The sequence below is a fragment of the Canis lupus genome, chromosome 7 (assembly GCF_048164855.1).
Source record: "Canis lupus baileyi chromosome 7, mCanLup2.hap1, whole genome shotgun sequence".
NCBI classification, from domain to species: Eukaryota; Metazoa; Chordata; class Mammalia; order Carnivora; family Canidae; genus Canis; species Canis lupus.
In genome coordinates, this window is record NC_132844.1 from 8,550,502 (window position 1) to 8,572,848 (window position 22,347).

The 22,347-nt window shown below is 40.1% G+C and overlaps 2 protein-coding genes across 10 annotated transcripts in view; one reads left to right on the plus strand and one right to left on the minus strand.

The window, feature by feature from the left end:
• The window catches only part of QRSL1 (glutaminyl-tRNA amidotransferase subunit QRSL1), a 32,656-nt gene extending 16,549 nt beyond the window's left edge, over positions 1 to 16,107 (minus strand). The window contains exons 1-6 of one of the 3 annotated variants that reach the window (XM_072831907.1): positions 15,951 to 16,079; positions 13,985 to 14,092; positions 7,356 to 7,515; positions 6,855 to 6,953; positions 5,528 to 5,624; positions 974 to 1,150 (exon numbers count right to left, since the gene is read on the minus strand). In XM_072831907.1, the coding sequence (XP_072688008.1) occupies positions 974 to 1,150; positions 5,528 to 5,624; positions 6,855 to 6,864 (284 nt within the window). In that variant the 5' untranslated portion in view covers positions 6,865 to 6,953; positions 7,356 to 7,515; positions 13,985 to 14,092; positions 15,951 to 16,079. Of the gene's footprint in view, positions 1 to 973; positions 1,151 to 5,527; positions 5,625 to 6,854; positions 6,954 to 7,355; positions 7,516 to 13,984; positions 14,093 to 15,950 lie in introns of all 3 variants that reach the window. The other 2 variants (XM_072831904.1, XM_072831906.1) reach the window with 2 other exon arrangements.
• The window catches only part of RTN4IP1 (reticulon 4 interacting protein 1), a 45,567-nt gene continuing 39,287 nt past the window's right edge, over positions 16,068 to 22,347 (plus strand). The window contains exons 1-2 of one of the 7 annotated variants that reach the window (XM_072831912.1): positions 16,068 to 16,206; positions 16,601 to 16,901. In XM_072831912.1, coding sequence (XP_072688013.1) covers positions 16,135 to 16,206; positions 16,601 to 16,901 — 373 coding nt within the window. In that variant the 5' untranslated portion in view covers positions 16,068 to 16,134. Of the gene's footprint in view, positions 16,207 to 16,600; positions 16,902 to 18,232; positions 18,324 to 22,347 lie in introns of those variants that run through there. The other 6 variants (XM_072831913.1, XM_072831911.1, XM_072831908.1 and 3 more) reach the window with 6 other exon arrangements.

The following is a 22,347-nucleotide window of genomic DNA, read 5'->3' on the forward strand; positions in this document are numbered from 1 at the left end:
TACACACAGTACTACTAAAGAAACACATTCAATTTTATACTGAAACTGAGAAAATAAATAAAAGTGGTATTTATTTACTCTTCTTTGTAAATGTTTTACAAATGGGACTTAAAACATAAAGCATGATGGATGGATTCTTCCCAAATACAAACAGGACAATTGAACAAGTCAGCTCCTAACAAACTTGAAAACTTTACTCAATGATATACATTTTTAGTCACAGATGTACAAAAACACTATTTTAAATATCCTATTGATAATTATCAGGGGCATTTTTTTCTTTTTTTTTTCTTTTTTTTTTTTTTCTTTTTTACCTTTTTTTTTTAAACAAAAGCCTGATTTAGCTGAAGGATAAACCATCATTAACAGCTCAGCAGCACTCAACTAAAGCCATGGTATATTAGTCCTTTAATATTAGTACAGTTGGTGAACAGATACCCAAATAAATTATTTTATTTTTATTTATTTATTTTTTTAATTTTTATTTATTTATGATAGAGAGAGAGAGAGAGAGGCGGAGACATAGGCAGAGAGAGAAGCAGGCTCCATGCACCAGGAGCCCGATATGGGATTCGATCCCGGGTCTCCAGGATCGCGCCCTGGGCCAAAGGCAGGCGCTAAACCGCTGCGCCACCCAGGGATCCCCCAAATAAATTATTTTAAAAATGAAATTCAATTATGCTAACTGGTTTATTCTGCAAGATCCATAAAATCATGTTTTTAAGAAAAGCAGATACTACAGAGGGAGAGTTTCAAGATTATCTTCAAGTTAAATGTAGAAAATACACAATAAACACACTGTACAGTTGAGTGTATTTTTAAGATATAATTTTGATGTACCACCGAGCACAAATAACTAAAAAGAAACAAAAATAGCACGGTATGAACTACTCTATTGTTGGATACTGAGCCTGGTTTATGACTATTTATATTTGGTTGGGCTTTACAGGACAAACAGAAAAAAGCATCTTACGCAAAGCATGTAAACGTTGCTACTGCCGCCGCACTCCCTCCTGAGCTTCCTCCAGTTATAAGCCAATTTGAATCCTCATTCTCACCATGGGCCTTGTGCTTCGTCTTTTCTTTATATTGTTTTGAATAACTCCAGGGGTTTTTAACTGGTCCAAATACACCATCTGTGCTTCCAGATCTGAGATGAAGTGAAGCAAGATATCTTAATGAAACTTTCATTTTCGATGAAAATTTCACCTCCTGATTATTTGCTTCTAACACTGTATAATCCACTGGAACTTGAATTGGAAAAGGCAAGGAGCCTGCTTAGATGTAGCCTTCATTAATTAGATGGTTGAGGAGGTGGAGGATGGGAGGTGAGATCATGTGGGAGAAAGCAGAGAAAACTAGCCTGTTAAGAAAAAAGATTTTTATCCCAGTTGATCATCCAATTCAGCTTATGATGATTTATTTCCCTTGTAAATCAAGGTCTTCCAGTTGAAGAGTGTCATAAACATTCAAAGAGTTAACAAGAAGTCCTCTGAAGGATTCCCTCTATTAATCAGATGTTTTGAGACAAGCATAAGTTGAATAATAACTTATTTTAAAAGTTTTGAAATAATTACAATCTTACAGGTAAATTGCACAAATAAAAATAATATGAAAAGAACTTTATACCCTTTACACAGATTCACCTATTGTCAACAAATCACTTAATTTGTTCTACTATTTGTGTGCTCTGTGTATGTCTGTAACATATACAAATACTTATTTCTTGAACCACCTAAGGGTAAATTAAGTATATCATGGACCTTTACCCCTAAATATTTTAGTATGTATTCAGTATGCATTTCCTAACACTAAGGGTCTTCCCTCATGCAGTCACAGTACAGTTATCAATCTCGGTACACTTCATATCCATGTAATACTTTTATCTAATCTATGTAATCCAGTTTGGCCAGCTGATCAAATAATGTCCTTTATAGCATTTTATCCCCTCCCAGTACAGGATTGAGTCTCGAGTCAAGTATTGCATTTAATTATCATCGTCTCTTTAGCCCTTTTTGTTCTTTTTAAATCATTTCCCAGCCAATGGACTTTGAGTTATTTCCAGTATTTGGCAGTTATAAATAAAGCCACAAAATATTGTACTAAAAGACCCTAGCCATTGCTTTTGTGTAAATATAAGTCTTCATCTCTTAGATAAATATGCAGGACTGAGATTGCTGGATCATATGATGTTAACAAGAAACTGAAAAACTGGGATGCCTGGGTGGCTGTGGTTGAGCGTCTGCTTTCGGCTCAGGGTGTGGTCCTGTAGTCCTGGGATCAAGTCCCACCCTGGGTTCCCTGCATGAAGCCTGCTTCTTCCTCTGCCTATCTTTCTATGTCTCTCATGAATAAATAAATGAAATCTTTAAAAAAAAAGAAACTGAAAAACTATTTTCCAAAATGGCTATACCAGTTTGCATTTCCTACCAACATTGTATGAGAAATCCAAATGCTCGGTCCTTGTCAGCACTTGTTTTGTCATTTTTAAGCCATTCTAACAGTGTATATATCTTCTTGTGATTTTAACTTGCATTTCCTGAATGACTAACCATGTTCAGCATATTTTCATGTGTTTATTGCCAACTTTACATCCTCTTTGATGAAATATCTGCTCACATATTTTATCCATTTAAAAAAAATTAAGGTGTTTTCTTATTTTTGAGTTGGGTAAGGATATATATACATACTAGATGCCAGTTCTTTCTCAGAGACATGTTTTGCAAAGATTTTCTCCTAGGCTGTGGGTCGTTTTTCGTTTCTTAATAGTGTATTTTAAAGTAGAAAAGTTCTTAATTTTAGTGAAGTCCAATCTATCAGCTTTTTATTTTGTGGGTTGTACTTTATGATTCCCATTTAAGAAATCTTTGCCTAACTCAAGGTCACAAAGATTTTTCTCCTATGTTTTCTTCTATAAGTTTTAGGTTTTGCTTTCCTTAGGCTCTTTTAATCTAGAATATTTTTACAGGCTTTCCTTTTTATGATATTCATATTTTAATAAAATGTTTCTCATTTCAGACTTATCTTTTGTTTTCTTGCTATTAGTTTCAGGTTTCACATTCTCAGCTGAATATTGTATAGGTGATGGTGTGTCCTCAAGGAATCACATCTAGTGGTACATGATGTCCACTTACCCTCACTGATGATGTTCATTTTGATCAGCTGTTCAAGGCAATGTCCTAATAACCTATGTTCGAATTTACTCCAATGGATTAATTCGTTCTACATATATTTACTGGGTACCAAGAGACAGCACCATAAATAAGAGTCAAAGATTCTGCTTCTATGAAACAGAGAGCATAGACCAAGCAAATGTTACAAATGTGACAAGTGTTATAATAAAAGGGAAAATAGAAAGCATTTTTGGTGAAACACTGAATGCTTTCCCCCAAAAATAAGAACAAGGCAAGGATATCTGCTCCTATTACTTCTACTCAGTATTGTACTGAAGTGCTAACCAACACAGTAAGAAAGAGAAATAAGAAATAACAGTCTTTATTTGTAGACTACATGATCATCTATGTATAATATATATATAAAGAATCTGAAAAAATAAACTAGAACTGATAAAAGAGTACTTAGCAAGGTCATGGGATATTAAGAGCAACATAGAAAAATCAATTAGAACTATCAATATACTACATACTATATACCAACAATAAACAAACATTGAAAAAAAATACCATTTTATATAGCATTAAAACACTGAAATACCTGGCAGGAGGTGGGGAGGAGGCACCTGGGTGGCTCAGTTGGTTAAGCATCTGCCTTTGGCTCAGGTCATGATCCCAGGATTCTGGGATAGAGCCCCAGTCGTCTGGGCTTCCTGCTTGGTGGTCTGGTTCTCCCTCTCCCTCTGCCCCTCCCTCCGCCCCACCCCTGCTCTCTCTCTCTCTCTCTCTCTCTCTCTCTCTTTCAAATAAAGAAAATAAAAAAAGACCATACAAATATTTGGGAATAAATCAAACAAATTACATATAAGATTTATACGCAGAAAAATCGTAAAAATACTGAGAAAAAGTAAACAAAATCTAAATAAATAGAAAGATAGATAAAGTATTCATGGAACAGAAGACACATATTAAAATGTCAAATCTTCCAAACTTGATCTATAAATTCAACACAATCATAATCAAAATCTCATCAAGCTTCTTTATAGAAATCAGCAACCTCATTTATTTAAGAGTTATATTTATTTATTTATTTAGTCATGAGACACAGAGAGAGAGAGAGAGAGAGAGAGAGGCAGAAACATAGAACATAAACAACTCCCTGCAAGAAGCCCGATGCAGGAATCGATCCTGGACCCCGGGATCACGCCCTGAGCCAAAGGCAGAAGCTCAACCGCTGAGCTACCTAGGCGTCCTTCAGCAAGCTCAGTCTAAACTTATATGGGAATGCAAAGGACCTAGCAAATGTAAAATAATTTTTAAAAAGAAAAACAAAGTAAAAGAACAGACTCTCACTACCTAATTTCAAGGCTTACTCTAAATCTACAGGAATCAGGATATCATGTTATTAAAGTAAATAGAGATACACAGAACAGAACAGAATCCAGAAAGAGACCTATACATATATATCCAACTGATTTTTGACAAAGGAACCAAGGTAATTTAATGAAGAGAGAATAAATTTTTTTTCTTACAAGAAATGCTAGAACTATTGGACACACATGCAAATAAATGAACCTTGGCTTTATTCACACCTTATACAAGAAAATTAACTTAAATGGATCATAAGTCTAACTATAAGAACTATAAAACTTCTAGGAGGAAAATCTTTGTGACTATGGGTTCGGTGGGTAAAAATTTCTTCGTTAAGACACAAAAAGCAGGGATCCCTGGGTGGCGCAGCGGTTTGGCGCCTGCCTTTGGCCCAGGGCGCGATCCTGGAGACCCGGGATCGAATCCCACGTCGGGCTCCCGGTGCATGGAGCCTGCTTCTCCCTCTGCCTGTGTCTCTGCCTCTCTCTCTCTCTCTGTGACTATCATGAATAAATAAATAAAATCTTTAAAAAAAAAAAAAAAAAAAGACACAAAAAGCATTAATCATAAAAGAAGAAAAAAGATGAAATGGAATTCATTAAAATTAGGAATTTTCACTCTTTGAAAGGAATGTTCAGAGAATGTAAGAAGACCTGGAGAAAATATTTGCAAATTACCTGACAATGGACTTGAATCCAGAATATATAAAAGAGCTCTTAGAGCTCACTAAGACAAACAACATAAGTGGAAAAAAAATAATGGGTAAAAGATTTGAATAAAAACTTCACCAAAGAAGATATATGGGTAGCAAAATAAACACATGATGTTTAACATCATTAGTCATCAGGGCAATGCAAACGAAAACCAAAATGAGATCTGACCATATACCCATTAAGCAATCGAATATACTCTCACAGAGGGACTGAGAACTGACATTAGAGTCCTCAAGAAATCACCGCACTGCTTTTTTGGTACCTACATTTAAGGAAATTAAAGACAATGATGAAAGAAATATAAGAGAAGAAAATTTTAATTTTACTTACCCCATTGCAAACTCATCTAAATTTGTTTTTCCCATCAGGACAGCTCCCTGATCCAATAACTTCTGAACTACTGTAGCATTATAAGGTGGTACATAACCTGAAAAAAATTTCAGTTATTCTTACTATAGGAGAGAAAACAGTGAACATGTAAATCACATGCAAGAAACAAGATTTTAAACTACAACTAAGCTATTCATATTGACATGTGTTAATTATTCCTAATTTGAGTAATAGGTTGGCCTTTCTTGCAAAAGTTAATTTTATTTTTTCTACTACTAATTGTTATGTTTTCCAAAGACAGTTGGCATATTCCCTATTATTTATCATCTAAAAATACTGATTTTTAAGTTAGTACTACACAATATTGAGTGATAGAGATGCACCCAATTCATTTGAAACTAATAACACATCATTATTTTGCTCATTGTACTTGTAATGCTATATCCCATAGTAATTTTTTACCTATTTCCAGTAAGAAATAGATATTTATTCTCAATTAAAATTTCATCTGTGTGTATTTCAATTAACAATCTACCTATCAGAAGAACCTGGGGCATATTCCTCATAGATTTCCTTTCAGTGTGTAGCACTCTGGATAAGCTTTGGCCATGTCTTTTTCCTTTTAGGATCCAGAAATCTTGAGAAATGGGTTTCCTTTTGACCTACTAAACTGCAAAGAATAAAACTAAACATCACTATACTCAGGTAAGTATAGTGATATAAAAGATGGGAGTAATTGGGAAACAAAAATCAACTAGACAGGGATCCCTGGGTGGCGCAGCGGTTTGGCGCCTGCCTTCTGCCCAGGGCGCGATCCTAGAGACCCGGGATCGAATCCCACGTCGGGCTCCCAGTGCATGGAGCCTGCTTCTGTCTCTGCCTCTCTCTCTCTCTCTCTCTCTGTGACTATGATGAATAAATAAATAAAAAAAAAAAAAAAAAAAAAAAATCAACTAGACAATAGAAGCAAATCCTCACACCACCCTCAAGAAAGGAGCGATGAGAGTCACTCCCTGCCCACCAGTCCTGTGATATTGATAAGTGGGTGTCAGAGGGCACTGAGTGTGTGTGTGGCGGTCAGTCATTAAATCTTCCTAAGTAGGATTTCTAAAGCATCCTAAATAGGATACATCCATTAAGGTTGCCTACCTCTAAGGAATAATTTTGCATTCCAAAAGAGCCCATAGTAAAAATATTCTAGCCTAAGTACTTCTTTTGCAGATATAATTAGTCTGAGAATACCTGGGTGCTTTAGTATCTTATCTTTAATTTAAACTGAAAAAATAGTTTTATAAAATTATTAGTGCTCTGGTCAATTAAACTTTACCTTTCAGCATGTTTGATGCACATGTTGTCTCAATGCCTGATGTGCTAAAGTTGTCTTTTACTGCAATAGGAATTCCATCTAAATCCCCAAGTGAATGACCTGCAGTAAAAATCCAAAAGATCAGGTGCTGTATCCAGTTCAGAATACAAAGAAACGTTAATACTAGTTATTACAATAACTATTAGTTTTTGGTAAAGATACTTCTTCATAAATCAAATTGATGTTAGAAATTATTACAGGTGGGCATTAGAAAACATCACATACCCATCACCCTATTTTTATTATACCTCATGGCAAGTTCTTTTCTTTTTTCTTTCTTCTTTCTTTCTTTCTTTTCTTTCTTTCTTTCTTTTTTCTTTCTTTCTTTTCTATTTTTTAAAAGTTCTTTAAATAAGGGTATGTTTTATGTTTAAAGCCTCACTTGCCAAACGGAGACTGCTACATTCAATTAAATTCTTTCCCTAGGGAAATGCCAATTAAGTGTAATTCACAGTCATTTACCTTTCTTGTATCTTTTCTCCGATTCTTCAGCTTGCTTTAAGGCTACCTCTTCTGATACAGTAATGTACGCATTTAGAAACTTGGTCTTCTTGATAAGGGAGAGACATTTTTGACAGAGCTCTGTTGGAGTAATTTGGCCTTGTTTCAGTGCTGCAGAAACCTGTAAAACACACAATTCCAAAACTTTCACTGAGGCTGCAGAATTTCAAGTATTATATTCAGTGGGCAGACAGGGCGATGAAGTCTAAAATTTTGAAGTGAAGCTTGGATTCAAAACCAACAGAACCCTATCCCTAGGGAGTGTACTGAATGTGGGTAACCCACTGATCAGCTTGAGTAGGACAGTCGTCAACTGAGTGGAGGTACTTGCTGTTTCTAAGTCAGGTTTGCACCGAGGGCAGGGGTTTAGGTGCACCATCTTGTCTAGAGGAGAGGCCTGGCACGGGCGGGGCGTGGGTTGGGGGAGATTGTGCAGAGGGTGGCTTAGCTGGAACACAGGCAATCCAGAGTGATAAAAACAGACTAGACAAGGCCCTGTAGGACCTTATGGCTCTAAGTGAGATCTTACTTAGAATATTGTAGAATTCAAGGAAGAGCCACTACAAATGGAGAGAAATGCTTATAAAATATGGGTTCACAAGCAAACTAAAAATAAACTCTGAAATTCTGTCTTTGATGCATTAGAAAGGCTAGTAAATAAAGTGTTAAATCACACCACAAGTAACCAGAATCTATATGTTTATCGTAAGCCAAGCTTGAAGTGATGACTATTTAATACTTCCTGGAGGAAGTAATATTTACTAATTAGATCAAAGCAATGAATAGCAAGTTAAAGATGACACCAAAACTTTGCAGATTACATGAGCAGAGGTGGATCAGATGGGAGCTGAGAGAGAAGGTGGATGGGTGATGGAATATTATGTATTATTTACCAAGAGCCAGACACTGTTGCTTTACATGCATTACTTCACTTAACCTTAAAACCACGTAAGTTATACAGTATTAACCTCATTTTACAGATGAAGAAACTGAAGCTCAGAGAGGTTAGTGATTTGTCTGAAGCCACACCATAGTACAGGGTAGAGGGAATGTCATATATAACCTGTGCTCTTTGATCATTTCTCTCTGCACTAGCACAAGCTTAGTTTGTCCTCTGAGTTGACTTCATTTGCAGGTGTCCTACATCCACCAAGCAACTGAGGTTTGCATTTGAGGGGAAATTCTGCAAATCGTCTGCTCTCAGCTATTGAATAAATCATCAAAGCAATGGTATTCTTGGGGCTGAGGGTTTTAGAGGAGAAAAGCAGTGTGAATGGGCCACGGAGAAGACCCCTAAGGCTGACTCAAGAGGAAGAAAGAGTGCGGGCGCCAGGGAGAGTGACTCAGGGAGGGGCAGGGGCAGCTGAGCTATCCCGTGGCTAAACTGTAATAATCAAGAAAATTACGTCTCTCTTGCCTTCTTTGCCTCCCCTAATGCCTACTATCCTCGGGCTGCTTTCTGACTTGCCAGCTGGTGCAAGAATAGAAACGAAAGGAGTTACAGTTGTGGTTACAAGGGCAAGAAATGAGATTGTCTAGGAGCACTCGTTTTAAATGGTGCTGATCTTCATTAGGACCGTTTCTAGGAAATCCAGATTTGAGAAAGTCAGTAAGAGAATTGAAGAGAGAAATGAAAACAAAAGATGCTCACTAGCTAGAATGGCCTGAGCATAAGGAGTGTGAGTGAAACAGAACAGTGCAGTTTTCCTGGGACAAAAATGAAGGTCTTACCTGAATATAAGACAAAATCAACTATAAAAGGTTTTATTAAAGAGACCAAATTCATTCTCCCTCACTTCTTTTCTCTAATGCAGGGTAGGCTTCTCCTTGAGGTCACTGCTTCTCCTGCAGCTTTCTCAAGAGATGACTGTTTTAGCTTCTATCCACCATGAGACCAGAGTCCAGTGGGGGAGGAGAGAATGTGTAGACAGGCATCCTCCTCATGCCTCAGTGCCTTCCTCATCCCTCTTCATTTAAAAATCCCGACTCATCTGAAGTACAGGGCTTGGAGGAGCTTATATCACTCTCCCTGGGGTATGAATCCACTGTCTCCCTAGTACTCCTTTTCATTCATTGAAGATTTTTAGCACTTTGTTCCCTTTAATCTGTAGAGTGGCTTCTGTCAGTATTCTTGTTGACTTCAGACTTCAAGTAAAGTACACTGACACCTGGCCTCTCAGTTCTTGACCTCATTTTGGGCAAACTTTTCCTTCACCTTGTCCCAGTTACCAGTTCAGCCCAGACTACATTACCAGTATCTGTATAACCTCTGAAACCTCAATTTTAGCTATCCTACACCTCCTGTCCGCTCAGCTCATTTACACAAACACCCACATAGTCAGCAAAAACAAAACAGGGACCTCAGTCCTACAACCGCAAAGAAACTGAGTCTGCCAACAACCAACAAGGTTGAAAGATGACTCTGAGCTTCAGATGAAACCACAGCCCTGGCTGACCCCTTGATTTCAGCCTTGTGAGACTCTTGTGAGCAGAGAACTCAGCTACTCCATTTCTGGACTCCTGACCCACAAAACTGTAAGATGATAATAGGATTATCTTAAGCCCAAAAGGTTATACTAATTTGTTAGGCAGCAATAGAAAAACAATATACTTTCTTAGAAAAATTAAGAGCTCTTAGGGGATCCCTGGGTGGTGCAGTGGTTTAGCGCCTGCCTTTGGCCCAGGGCGTGATCCTGGAGACCCGGGATCGAATCCCATGTCAGGCTCCCAGTGCATGGAGCCTGCTTCTCCCTCTGCCTGTGTCTCTGCCTCTCTCTCTCTCTCTCTCTCTCTGTGACTATCATAAATAAATAAAAATTTAAAAAAAAAATAAGAGCTCTTCCTTAGGAGCCACTCTTCTTAGAAACTAGGGGAAGAGATCACTGTAAATACATGTAATTTAATAAATGTCCCTCTAACAAAATTAATGTCAATAATAGCACTTATTTCTAGGCATTATTCTAGATGCTTTATATTCCTTTTTTTTTTTAAGATTTATTTTTAAAATTTTAACTCCAGTATAGTTAGCATACAGTGTTCTATTAGTTTCAGGTGTACCGTAGGATTCAACAATTCCATATATTGCTCAGTGCTCCTCACAGCAAGTGCACTCCTTAAACCCCATCACCTATTTCACCCACCCTCCCCCCACCCACTGATGCTTTCTATTTCATTTATTATTTACATCCACTATGAGGGACTGATATTATTTCCAATTTACAGATAAAAAAACTAAAGTTCCTGCCTGAGGTCACAAAGCAGGGCTGAGATGCTACCAAGGCCTGTTCTTGTTTCCAAAGCCTATGCTCTGGACCATTATACTATTCACTTTAAAGAGAACATCAGAAGTTCACTTAGGAAAAGAACTGTCTTTTAAAAAAAAAATTATTTTGATGAAGGCTGAAGGTATAGGAGCACCCTTGTGGTTTAAGTGTCCAGTTGAGGGATCCCTGGGTGGCACAGCGGTTTGGCGCCTGCCTTTGGCCCAGGGCGCGATCCTGGAGACCCGGGATCGAATCCCATGTCGGGCTCCCAGTGCATGGAGCCTGCTTCTCGCTCTGCCTCTCTCTCTCTCTCTATCATGAATAAATAAATAAAATCTTAAAAAAAAAAAAGGTGTCCAGTTGACTAATACCCATTTACACACTCCATTCGTGCTTTTTGTCTCCAATGTTCCAAGAAACTGCATCAGGATCACTAGCAACCTCGCATTCCTAAATGCAGCAGTCACTGCTCAGTCCTCATCTTAGGAGTACTTCTCTGCAGCCTTCAATTAAGAGAACACTCTCTTCTTGAAGCTTCTTCACTTGTATTTGAGGACACCAAAACCTGGTTTTCCTCTTGCCTTACTGACCATTCCTTCACGTCTTTTTTGTTGGCTCTGCTTCTGTTGCTGACCTCTAAATGTTGCAAAGTTTCAGGACTTCTTTTATTTTTGTGCTCAACTCCCTGGGTGTTCTTATCTGGCTGCATACTTTAATTATCTTCTATACTCTGGCCAATTTATATCCTCATACCTAGCTGCTTTCCTCCTCATCTCCAAACTCATATCCACCTGCTTAACAGACATCTTCACTTGGGTATTCAGCAGGCATCTCTGAATTAACATGCCCAGAAAAGAAGTCTTGATAACTTTCTCCTTCCAAATATGCTTCCTAAGAGTCTCTTCTATATGTGTATCCTCAAAAAACTAAAAATAGAACTATCATATGATTCAGCAATCCCACTTCCGGGTATCTATCTGAAAAAAAGAAAACACTAATTTGAAAAGGTACATGTACCCTTATGTTTACTGCAACATTATTCACAATAGCCAAAATATGGAAATAATCAATTGTCCATTGATGGATGAATGGATAAAGAAGATGTCATATATATACAGTTGAATATCAGCCATAAAAAAGAATGAAATCTTGCCATTTGTGACGATATGGGTGGACAATATGGGTGTGACAATATTATACTAGGTGAAACAAGTCAGAAAGAGAAAAACAAGTATGGTATGATTTTGGTTGTATGTGGAACCTAAAAACCCAAACAAGTAAAACTCATCAATGCAGAGAACAGACTGGTAGATGCCGGCAGGGAGGGGGGCCGGGGGATGGGCAAAATGGGAGAAGGTACAAGAGATACAAACTTCTAGACATAAGATAAATGTCATGGGGATACATGGGGTGACTGCAGTCAACAATATTATACATTATGTAACTTTATATGGTAATCAAGAAAAACTAGATTTATTGTGATCATTTTGTGGTATATACAAATACCAAATCATTATGTAGTATACCTGCAACTAAGATATCAATTAAACCTCAAAAAAAAAAAAAAAAAAGTGGGGAAAAAAAAAAAACCCTCTTTCCCATCTTGGTGTTACCATTTTCTGCCCAGGCCCAAAGCCTAAGCATCCTCCTTCATTCTTTTCTTTCCCTCAAACTCTGTATCCAATCCATCAGCAAACCCTAACTGAAAAAACAATACCCATTACACATTACTTATATGGCCACCCCATCTGTGCTGCCATCATCTCTTGCCTTCTAACTGATCGTCCTGCTTCCTCACTTGCTTTCCTGTAGACCATATCTTTAGGAATAGCCTGAAGGAGCCTTTTAAGTTTTAAATCAGATCATATCCACTTACAACATTCCAGAGGCTTCCCGTTACACTTAGAATAAAATCCACACTCCTCAGCACGGCCTAAAGAATTTTCCGTGACCTGGCTCCCACTTAACTCTCTAACGGCATCTCCCACTGTTCTTCTCTTCATTCACATCTCTCCAGGGATGCTGGCCTTCTGGCAACTCCAGAATATATAAAGCTTTCTCTTCCTTCAGACTCTTTGCACTGACTGTTCCCTCTGCCTGGAATACTATTCTAGGCCTTCCCAGGGCTCATCCTTCATATCCGCTAGGTCTCTACTCAATATATTCAGTCAGGGGATCCCTGGGTGGCTCAGTGGTTGAGCATCTGCCTTTGGCTCAGGATGTTTCAGGATCTAGTCAGGATCGAGTCCCATGTCGGGCTCTCTGCATGGAGCCTGCTTCTCCCTCTGCCTCTCTCTCTCCATCTCTCCAATGAATAAATAAATAAATAAAGTCTTTTATATATATATTCAGTCAGAGAAACCTTCCCTGACCACTCCAAGGCACCTAGCTCCCCCAAATAGTTCTCACACTGTGGCCTGCTTAATCTTTCTTCATACTTACACTATCTGCAATTATATTAGTTACTAAAAAAACAAAAAGCCAACTAATGTAATGCCTGTTTCTCCACAAAAATGCAGGCTTCTTGAAGGCAAGAACTTCTGTCTTCAGTGTTAATTCCCAGTGTCTGGAACACAGAGGTGCTCACTAAATGTTAGTTGAATGAATGAATAACTGAGTTGTTTATAAAATTTGGAATCTGTTTTCCCATAGAATAATTGAGTGTTCTTAGGTAGACCCCCAACAAGCCTATTGAATATATAATTAATAACTCTAGGATTCATAATATTATCTTGGTGTCTAGCTCCTAGAAACACTGGGATCACACCACAAAAGAGGAAGGTAAAAGTGAGGTTCCTCCTTTTTCCTGAATGTACCTGTATAACACTTAAAAATAGGACTTTTACCTCCTATTTGGCAGGTTACTTCTTTTTAGTGCTTCCTTCTAGGGGTTCCTTGGTTACTCTAAGCCTCACTTAGGTTCCCAACATTCCCTCAAAACTCTAGTTTCCAGCTCCTCTCCCAAATTTCCTCCCCAGCAAATTTTCCCTTTTTCTTTCAATTGATTATATTAACTAGGGTGTGATGAAGAGAAATTTTACTGAACTACTGTAATTCACAATGGGTGAATAAATCATCTGACCCCCCCACAAGGTATGCTTACATAGTTAAAAGAGAACGTGTACTAAATTAATTAATCTCTAATTGGTAGAATTTGTGACATCAGTACAGTGATGTGGGAAAAAAAATAATAGAGTGGAGAGGAGATGTTTTTTGGGCTGGGAAAATGACTACCAAATAATGTTTTGCACACAGTAGGCACCAACAAATATTTGTTAAAAGAGTGATTAAGTGAAAGTAATCCCGCTCAGGTAACCTCTTGCGTACCGTAGGTCAGCTCTCCTAAACTAGTTTTCTCCCGCTTGAGGCAAAAGTTGTTTCTCACAGGGGCTCATTCAACGACAGCACAAAGCGGTGGCACGAAAAGAGGTGGTGCTGAAGGGGGAAAGGGCAGAAAAAGGAATACTGTATTTTTATAAGTTGCATTTCCTTTTAAAACAAGTTTTTGGGGCAGCCCGGATGGCTCAGGGATTTAGCGCTGCCTTGAGCCCAGGGCATGATCCTGGAGGCCTGGGATCGAGTCCCACATCGGCTCCTGCAGGAAGCCTGCTTCTCCCTCCGCCTGTATCTCTGCCGCTCTCTTTCTCTGTGTCTCTCGTGAATAAATAAATTAAATATTTTAAAAAATAAAAAAATAAAAACAAGCTTTTGGTTTTTTTTTTTAAAGAACAAACTGGATTCTTTAGTGGAGGAATTTACTGTACAGAACTATGTAGCAGAGGCTAGAACCATATCAAGATGGTAAAATACTAGTGTATTTGGGGGAAGCACTATTATTTAATGCCTGTCAATTTTAAGTTATTGTAATTTATAGCTCTCTGAAAGGCCCCCCACATGAAGGTGGGAGGCGGGAGCTTTCCCAGGTGAGGATACAACAGGGAGGCAGAAGGCAGGGTGGGTCTTCAACCCCTACTTATCAGCAGAATCACCTGGAGCTCCGGTTTAAACTATCTACTCTGGGCCTCAAATCACAGAGCAGCCAAAGTGCGGACACAGCTGTGGTGTTAACAAGGGCCTGGCGTGGTTCTTAGAAGGGTGGGCCTGCAGACGGTTCCCGAGGTTGAGACGTAGGGGGCCAGAAGGCCAGGAGGCCTGAAGCGAAGCTCTCGCAGCAGAGAGGAAAGTGTAGAAAACAACTTCCAGGTGTTAAATCGAAAACACAATTAACGGGGCTTAGTTAGTGATTGTTACTGGGTATGACAGATGAGAAAGAATGTTAAGGGCAAAAGGGGGGGGGGGCGTAAAAGTTGTGCCATTAAAGAGAGAATAGGGGGACCCCCGGGTGACCCAGGGGTCCCAGGATCGAGTCCCGCTTCGGGCTCCCTGCGTGGAGCCTGCTTCTCCCTCTGCCTGGGTCTCTGCCTGTCTCTGTCCCAGTCTCTGATGAATGAATGAATGAATGAGTGAATGAATGAATGAAATCTTAAATAATAATAATAAAGAGAATAACGAGAATTCAGAAGTCAGGTTTGGTTTGTTTTTTGAAGATGGAGGTTGAGAGGTTAAGAAGTCAGTTTAACTTTGGTTAAATTAGGCGGAGGTGGTTAGGGGGGCATTTACAAGCATCAGCCTCCAAGTTTAAAAATGATGTCCTGGGATCCCTGGGTGGCGCAGCGGTTTGGCGCCTGCCTTTGGCCCAGGGCGCGATCCTGGAGACCTGGGATCGAATCCCACGTCGGGCTCCCAGTGCATGGAGCCTGCTTCTCCCTCTGCCTGTGTCTCTGCCTCTCTCTCTCTCTCTCTCTCTGTGACTATCATAAATAAATTTAAAAAAAAATTTAAAAAAAAAATGATGTCCGGCTGTGGAGACCCGGGCGAGAGAACCCCTTGTACCCTGGCGGCCGCTCGAGTCTGGGGAATACACCAGGGCGCGGGGGGGGGGGGGGGCGGGGGGGACGGTGAAACCAAGCAAGGACTCGTTTGTGTTCCTGCAAAGCACGGACCTGCGGAGCCCCTGAGCGAGCGTCGGGGGGAGAAGGCGCCAGGCGGGCGTGGCCCCGCGGAGCCCCGTCTAAGACCCCACCCATCGGGGGGTCCGACCCAGGCCCTGGCAAGCGTCTGAGGGCAGCCGCACAGCCCCGCGCTGCGCCAGGCCCCCCGGCTGGGGTCCCAACTCCAGCGACCTGAAGCCACCCCTCACCCCAAGTTCCAAGAAAGGAGACGCTGACCCAAGACGCGCGGTCAGACCCGGGGGCTCCTTGTCCACGGGCCCTCAGCAGCCAGCTCCACTCACTTCTCGGAGGGTCCGGCCCAGCATGGTCGTTCGTGCCCAGCCTGCCGCCGCAGGGCCCAGGTGACCAGGAGGAGTAAGAGAGGTCACCGCTCGCGCCGGGGGTACATGGGCGCGGCCATCTTTGGTCGTCACGGAGCTTTTCAACACCGAGCCCTTCGATTGGTCGAAATGCAAGCCCCGGGGAATGATCTTTGCACGCGATTGGCTGGCGCCGCGCAGCGACGCCTGCGGCCGAGGAGAGAGGGTCGTAAGGAGGGTCGGAGCTTGGGTCTCGCAGGGAGGGAGTCGGGGAGCCTCGGATGTTTTAAGTCGGGGTCTTGAGCGGAATTTTTCTTGTCGGGCCGGGGTTGGATTCTAGGGGGTGGAGAGAGTTCTGTCCCCCTCCCCCCCCCCACCCCAAAGCGGAGGGTGTGTAAGGCAGGAGGGCCAAGAGCAGACTGCTGACCTGAACGTTATTTGGAGCTTTATCAGATGCGGACGAGCAGCGTGATGGCTTAAGTCTTCTTCCTTCCCTGGCTCCAGTTCGCGTAGGCGGCCTTCCTCTTTGAATCCTCAACCTTGTTGAATTGGCCCGTGCGTTTGGCAGGTTTGGTTCTTGACCCAGGTCAGGGGTTCAAGTTTGATGCCCTGTTAAAATGCGTTTTACTTAGGAGACGCCATCCAACCGAAATTTCACGATGGAATTTCTCAAGAGCTGTATGCTCAGAAGAAATGCTCGCACTGCGGCGGGCTTCTGGAGAAGCCAGGCCGCGCGACAGCCTCCAGGTAGAGAGATCAGTACCACCTGCCCGAGGAGCACTGTCATGCCCGCTTGGGTGATAGATAAATATGGGAAGAATGAGGTGCTTCGGTTTACTCAGAACATGATGATCCCTGTCATACACTATCCGAATGAAGTTATTATCAAAGTTCACGCTGCAAGTGTCAATCCTATAGACGTTAATATGAGAAGTAAGTTTTGGAAAGACCTTCCTCCTTAACTTTTTTTTTTCCCCTTGATTTTTTTTTTTTTTTTTTTCCCCAATGTGTAATTCAGAATTTCATCCAGGATCGGTTTTAAAAGATCACTTATTTGACTGCACTTTGTTGGTTTAACCCCAAAGGAATTGTTTAGGTAAAGTTCAGTTATTGGACTGCACTTTGTTGGTTTAACCCCCAAAGGAATCGTTTAGGTTTTTGACAGGATCTCGGATACTGTTTCTCAAGTTTTTGAAACGGCCACGTTCAGGGTATACTTTCCTAGTCTTCTGCAACGTGTAAGCAAAATCTACCTTTTGAAATGTTTCCCTGCTTACGTTTTAAGATGTAAGTTGGAATTTGAGCTAATCTGGGTTCCACAGCTAGCTTTTTAGTATATTCGCCTGGGAACTTGGTGATATTCTGAGGGCCCTCGCAGGTTTTGGAGGTATGATTGTTTTCACATCAGTTCAGGGTTGGCTTTTTTTTTTTTTTTTTTTCTTAACGATCTTAGTTATTTATTCATGAGAGAGACCCACACACACAGAGGCAGAGACACAGGCAGAGGGAGAGGCAGGCTCCATGCAGGGAGCCCTATACGGGACTCGACCCTGGGTCTCCAGGATCAGACACTGGGCCAAAGGTGGCGGTAAACCTCTGAGCCACTGGGGCTGCCCCAAGGATTTGCATTTTCATCATAATTCTTTGCTCTCCCACTATTCACAACTTTATTTACTGGCGCAATGGACAAAGCTGAATGGGTGCCAGGATAGGGACAAGGTACTTTCCTCATTTCCTCTGTTGCATTTTGCCCTGGACAGTTAAAATCCCCTTTCCTGTGTGCTTCTTCATCCTAAGTGGGAATGTTAACCATATTAATTTCTGCTGGGGAATATTGACAAAATTTGGAGAGCACTGTATTCCTTAAAATATATGCATCTTGCAATTATTATAGTGCTGAAAAAAAGGATTACTATTTATGAACTTTGGAATATAATGACAAAAATACTCCTCACCCGTGTCTTCTGAAAAAATTTTAAAAATCCCTTGGGATGGTTAATCTCCATGTCATAAATAAGCTGTCATATGCAGTTCAATTTAACCATAGGTTTGTGTTTTGAAGGCCTTATGTGGAACTTAGAGTTCTTACCAGATTGCTTCATAACAGTTACTGTATGTGAATTATGCATGATTAATTACATTTCTAAGTTCCTATAAGCCAATTACAAAATTAGAATCGATAGAATGAATCATTTCATAAGATTTATGGAGAAGCATGAAAGTTGAGACTGACGTGTTTTCATTTTTCCTCCTCTATTTTCCAGGAGCTGTGTGATGATTAGGATGGCAGTTCTCAAGTTTATTGGTCTTAAGATCCCTTTAGCCTCTTAATAATTACAATGGGCTTTTATTTATGTGAGTTATAGCTATCAATATTTACCTTATTAGAAATTAGAAGAGAAAACTTAAGATTTTTATTCATTTAGAAAAGCGTAAACTCCTTTGGTGTTAATATTACAAAATTAAATCAGGATAGAAATATAAAATGATCTAAAGGGGTGCCTGGGTGACTCAGTCAGTTAGGCAGCCAACTCTTGATTTCCGCTCAGGTCATGATGAGCCCTGGGAACGAGCTTCATGTTGGCTTCATGCTCAGTAGGTAGTCTTCTTGAGGATTCTCTCTCCCCCTCTTGCCCCCCATGTGCTTGTGCATTCTCTCTCTCAAATAAATAAATCTTAAAATGACATAAAAATGAGAGACTACAAATATGAAGCATTGAAACAGATAGTAGTTGATAGATCATAGGATCTACTTTGAAGTGCTTAAAATGGAAAATAACTATTTTCCAAAATAAAAAAAAAAATTAGTGGAAGACTAGCATTGTTTTACACTTTCACTTATCTCTTTGTTTTCTGGTTTAATAAGACAGATGGATTTTCATGAACTTCTGTATTCAATCTATTGCAATGTTATTTGAAGTTAGTGAAGAATATCCAGCCTCGTACAGGTAGTTGAAAAGAAGGGACCTCTTAGACTTCTCAAAAAGATCTTGGGGATGTAAAAACTTGGAGAACTGCTGGATTAGGGAAATAAAATCCAGTGTCATGGTCTTTAGGTCTTTTTTTTTTTTTTTTTTTTAAGATTTTATTTTTAAATAATCTCTACACCCAACACAAAAAAGGCTTGAACTCATAACCCTGAGATCAAGGGTTATGTGCTCTACCAGCTGAGCCAGCCAGGCATCTCTTGGTCTTTAGGTCTTTTGTAGATTTTTTTTTTTTTAATTTATTCATGAGAGACACACAGAAAGAAAGAGAGAGGCAGAGACACAGGCAGAGGGGGAAGCAGGCTCCATGCAGGGAACCCAATGTGGGACTTGATCCTGGGTCTCCAGGATCACACCCTGGGCCAAAGGCAGGTGCTAAACTGCTGAGCCACCCAGGGATCCCCCAGGTCTTTTGACTCCAATTTTTAATGTTGCTACTTTTAACTTAGTGACTATGTTGAGACCCATGTTGTCCAATATAGTAGCCCCTAGTCACAGGTGAGCGTTGAGCAATTGATACATAACTAGTTTGAATTGAGATGTTCAGTTAGTATAAAATACACACTGGATTTCGAACACTTAGAAAAAAGAATATAAAACATCTCATTAATAATTTATATTGAGGGCAGCCTGGGTGGCTCAGTGGTTTAGTGCAGCCTTCACTGTGTGTGTGTGTGTGTCTCTCATGAATAAATAAATAAAATCTTTAAAAAAATAATAATTTATATTGATTACATATTGACCTGGTAATATATTAAGTAAAATATTAAGATTAATTTTGTTTTATTTATTTATTTTTATTGGCTACTAGGAAACATAAAATTAGGTTTGTGGCTTGCATAGTATTTTTATTAGACTGTGCCAGTCTAGACAGTGTGAGGAATAGCTATTACACGTGTCTTTGGGGGGAAGGGGTTTGAGGAAAAACTTGGACTCTTAAAGTGCTTATAGCCAAACACTCTATTAAGGATGAATTGAAATGTCTTTATTACTATGATTGTCCTATGAAATACACACTTGTATTCTTTTTGTTTGCTCTGAAGTAAGAGTTGCCACAACTAGTTGGATATAGTGTTTTACTTTATTCATTTATTTGGGGTGTGAAGTACCTTAGTTTTTATAGGCTATGTCTTCAAATAGTAGGTTTACCATAGGTTCATCTCTGACTGTAAATCCTTTGGAGGCAGATCCCATTTCTGTTAACTACTACTGGTTTCAGTGCTCCACATATATGGTTGTCATTCAGTCTTTATTTTTGCATCATTTTATATTTTCATTCTAACTTAAGATTGCAAGCTAAAGTTAGTGGTGGTTTAACCTTGAGTAATCTATACATTTTATCTTCTTTTAGATCTGTTAACTTTTAATTTCTTTGAATGCACATGCACAATTTTTGTGTACATATTAATTTCAGAAAGTGCCAGGATCTCCACTTTCTTGGCTGCTGTTTTACAACCTAATATTGTGATATATTTTACTTGTATATGGTATTCTTGAGAGATCTAAGTTTTTTTTTTTTAAGATTTTATTTATTCATGATAGGCAGAGATACAGGCAGAGGGAGAAGCAGGCTCCACTCAGGGAGCCTGATGTGGGACTTGATCCTGGGTCTCCAGGATCATGCCCTGGGCCAAAGGCAGGCGCTAAACCGCTGAGCCACCCAGGGATCTGAGATCTTAGTTTTTTATGACTTAACTGCATAATATTATTTCTAAGTTATATTTACTGCTCATGGATGCTTTTTTTGAGAACATAGGGTGGTGGTTTTAGAAGATATCTCAAATGGTAGCTTGGGGAAATAAAATAACGAGTAGAAGATAATGAACTGTAGGAAGAAGTTAGGTCCTTGCATTCTTGTTAAGGGAAATATCTGTTCTGAAAGATGAAGCCAAGCTATTTTTCTGGAGATAGCCATTATTAATGGACACAGAATCATAAACCATATAAATGACTAAGTAAATGAATAGTCTTAAAATAGAAAAAATATATATATTGGCCATATACCCAACAGCATCATACCAACGATGTTTGATTTCTTTAAATGGGATTAAAGTCTCTGAAACTGATGACAGATTAGGACTTTCCAAATTCCCAACTCTGGGTCAGTTTCACTGGCAACCTCCTACAGTGGGGTTAAGCTTCAGAGGCCCCCCATTTATTTGTGTCCACAAGCAAGTTCTCACTACCAACTGCATTCTGGATTGGGAGCATGCCTGGCTAGTACCAGTGAGGGCTACTCGGTTGATGAATTAGCATGTCAGGGTGTCCAAAACTTGAGCAACCTTGTCCTGTAGGCTTGGTACCTCAAAAAGGCTGAAGACTTTTTATAGCTCTGAAACAGAGCTACACCTTGAAATGGCTAAATTCCCACTTTTTTTACCCACAGCACATGGGAATTTTGGTGAATAATTGTTTAATTGTGTTTTAGTTATGGAAAAGGAATGTAAGAGGAAAAGTGAGACATGACTTCTGTGGCAAATGTGCTACTAGCCAGATGGCAAATTGTAATTGCCATGATGGCCATCAGCTTAGATTTTCTGGGACTATCCCAACTTCTCAAATACTCTCTCCTGTGTATCTTGATTTTTTTTTTTTTTTTAATTAGAAAAACAACTTATGTAAGCCACCTACCTACCTACCTGTCCTCTCTCCCTGTAACCCTCACCTTCCCTCCCACAATATGGATTAACTGTCCTTACTCCTGTCCATGGCCATCCCTCCAGGTAGGTTCCTGATTCCAGCCCCTTTCCTCAGCTCAGGAGACTGTTTTAGAAATTCCTGTAGCATCACTTTCCCTTTCTACTGGATCATTCTGATGAGTACACAAACTTGTTATTTTTCCCCTTAAAGGGGGGGGGGGGAACCACTCAAAAATCCTCTTTCCTTCTCACCTGTGCCCCTCCAGTCACTGCTTCATTTCTGTTCTCCCCTTCATAGCAAAACTAGTTGAGAGTTGAATGGCTCAAAGCGGGGGCTGGGGACAGAGGGCAGAGGAGAATCTCAAGCAAACTCCCCATTGAGCATGGAGCCCTACTTGGGGCTCAGTCTCACAACCTTGACATCTGAGCCAAAACCAAGAGTCAAACAGTTAACTGACTGAGCCACCCAGGCGCCCCAGCATTTGACTTCTTGAAATGACCCTCTCCCTTGGCCTTCAGAACCCGCCCCTTCCCTGGTTAGCCTTTCTCAGTCTCCTTTTCTGGTTTCTCCACATCCTGAAGATCTAATGTGCTACCTCTGAGGGTGGATGGGTGGGGGAAAAAGGAGATGTATGAGGTGGTTTAGTGATTTGGGAGCATAAATTGTGGTGTATGACACTAGAAGGTGGAAAGAATGCTTATTGTAGCTTCACCTAGCAGAAATGTTCTCAGAAAAATGTCAAGCAGAAGTGG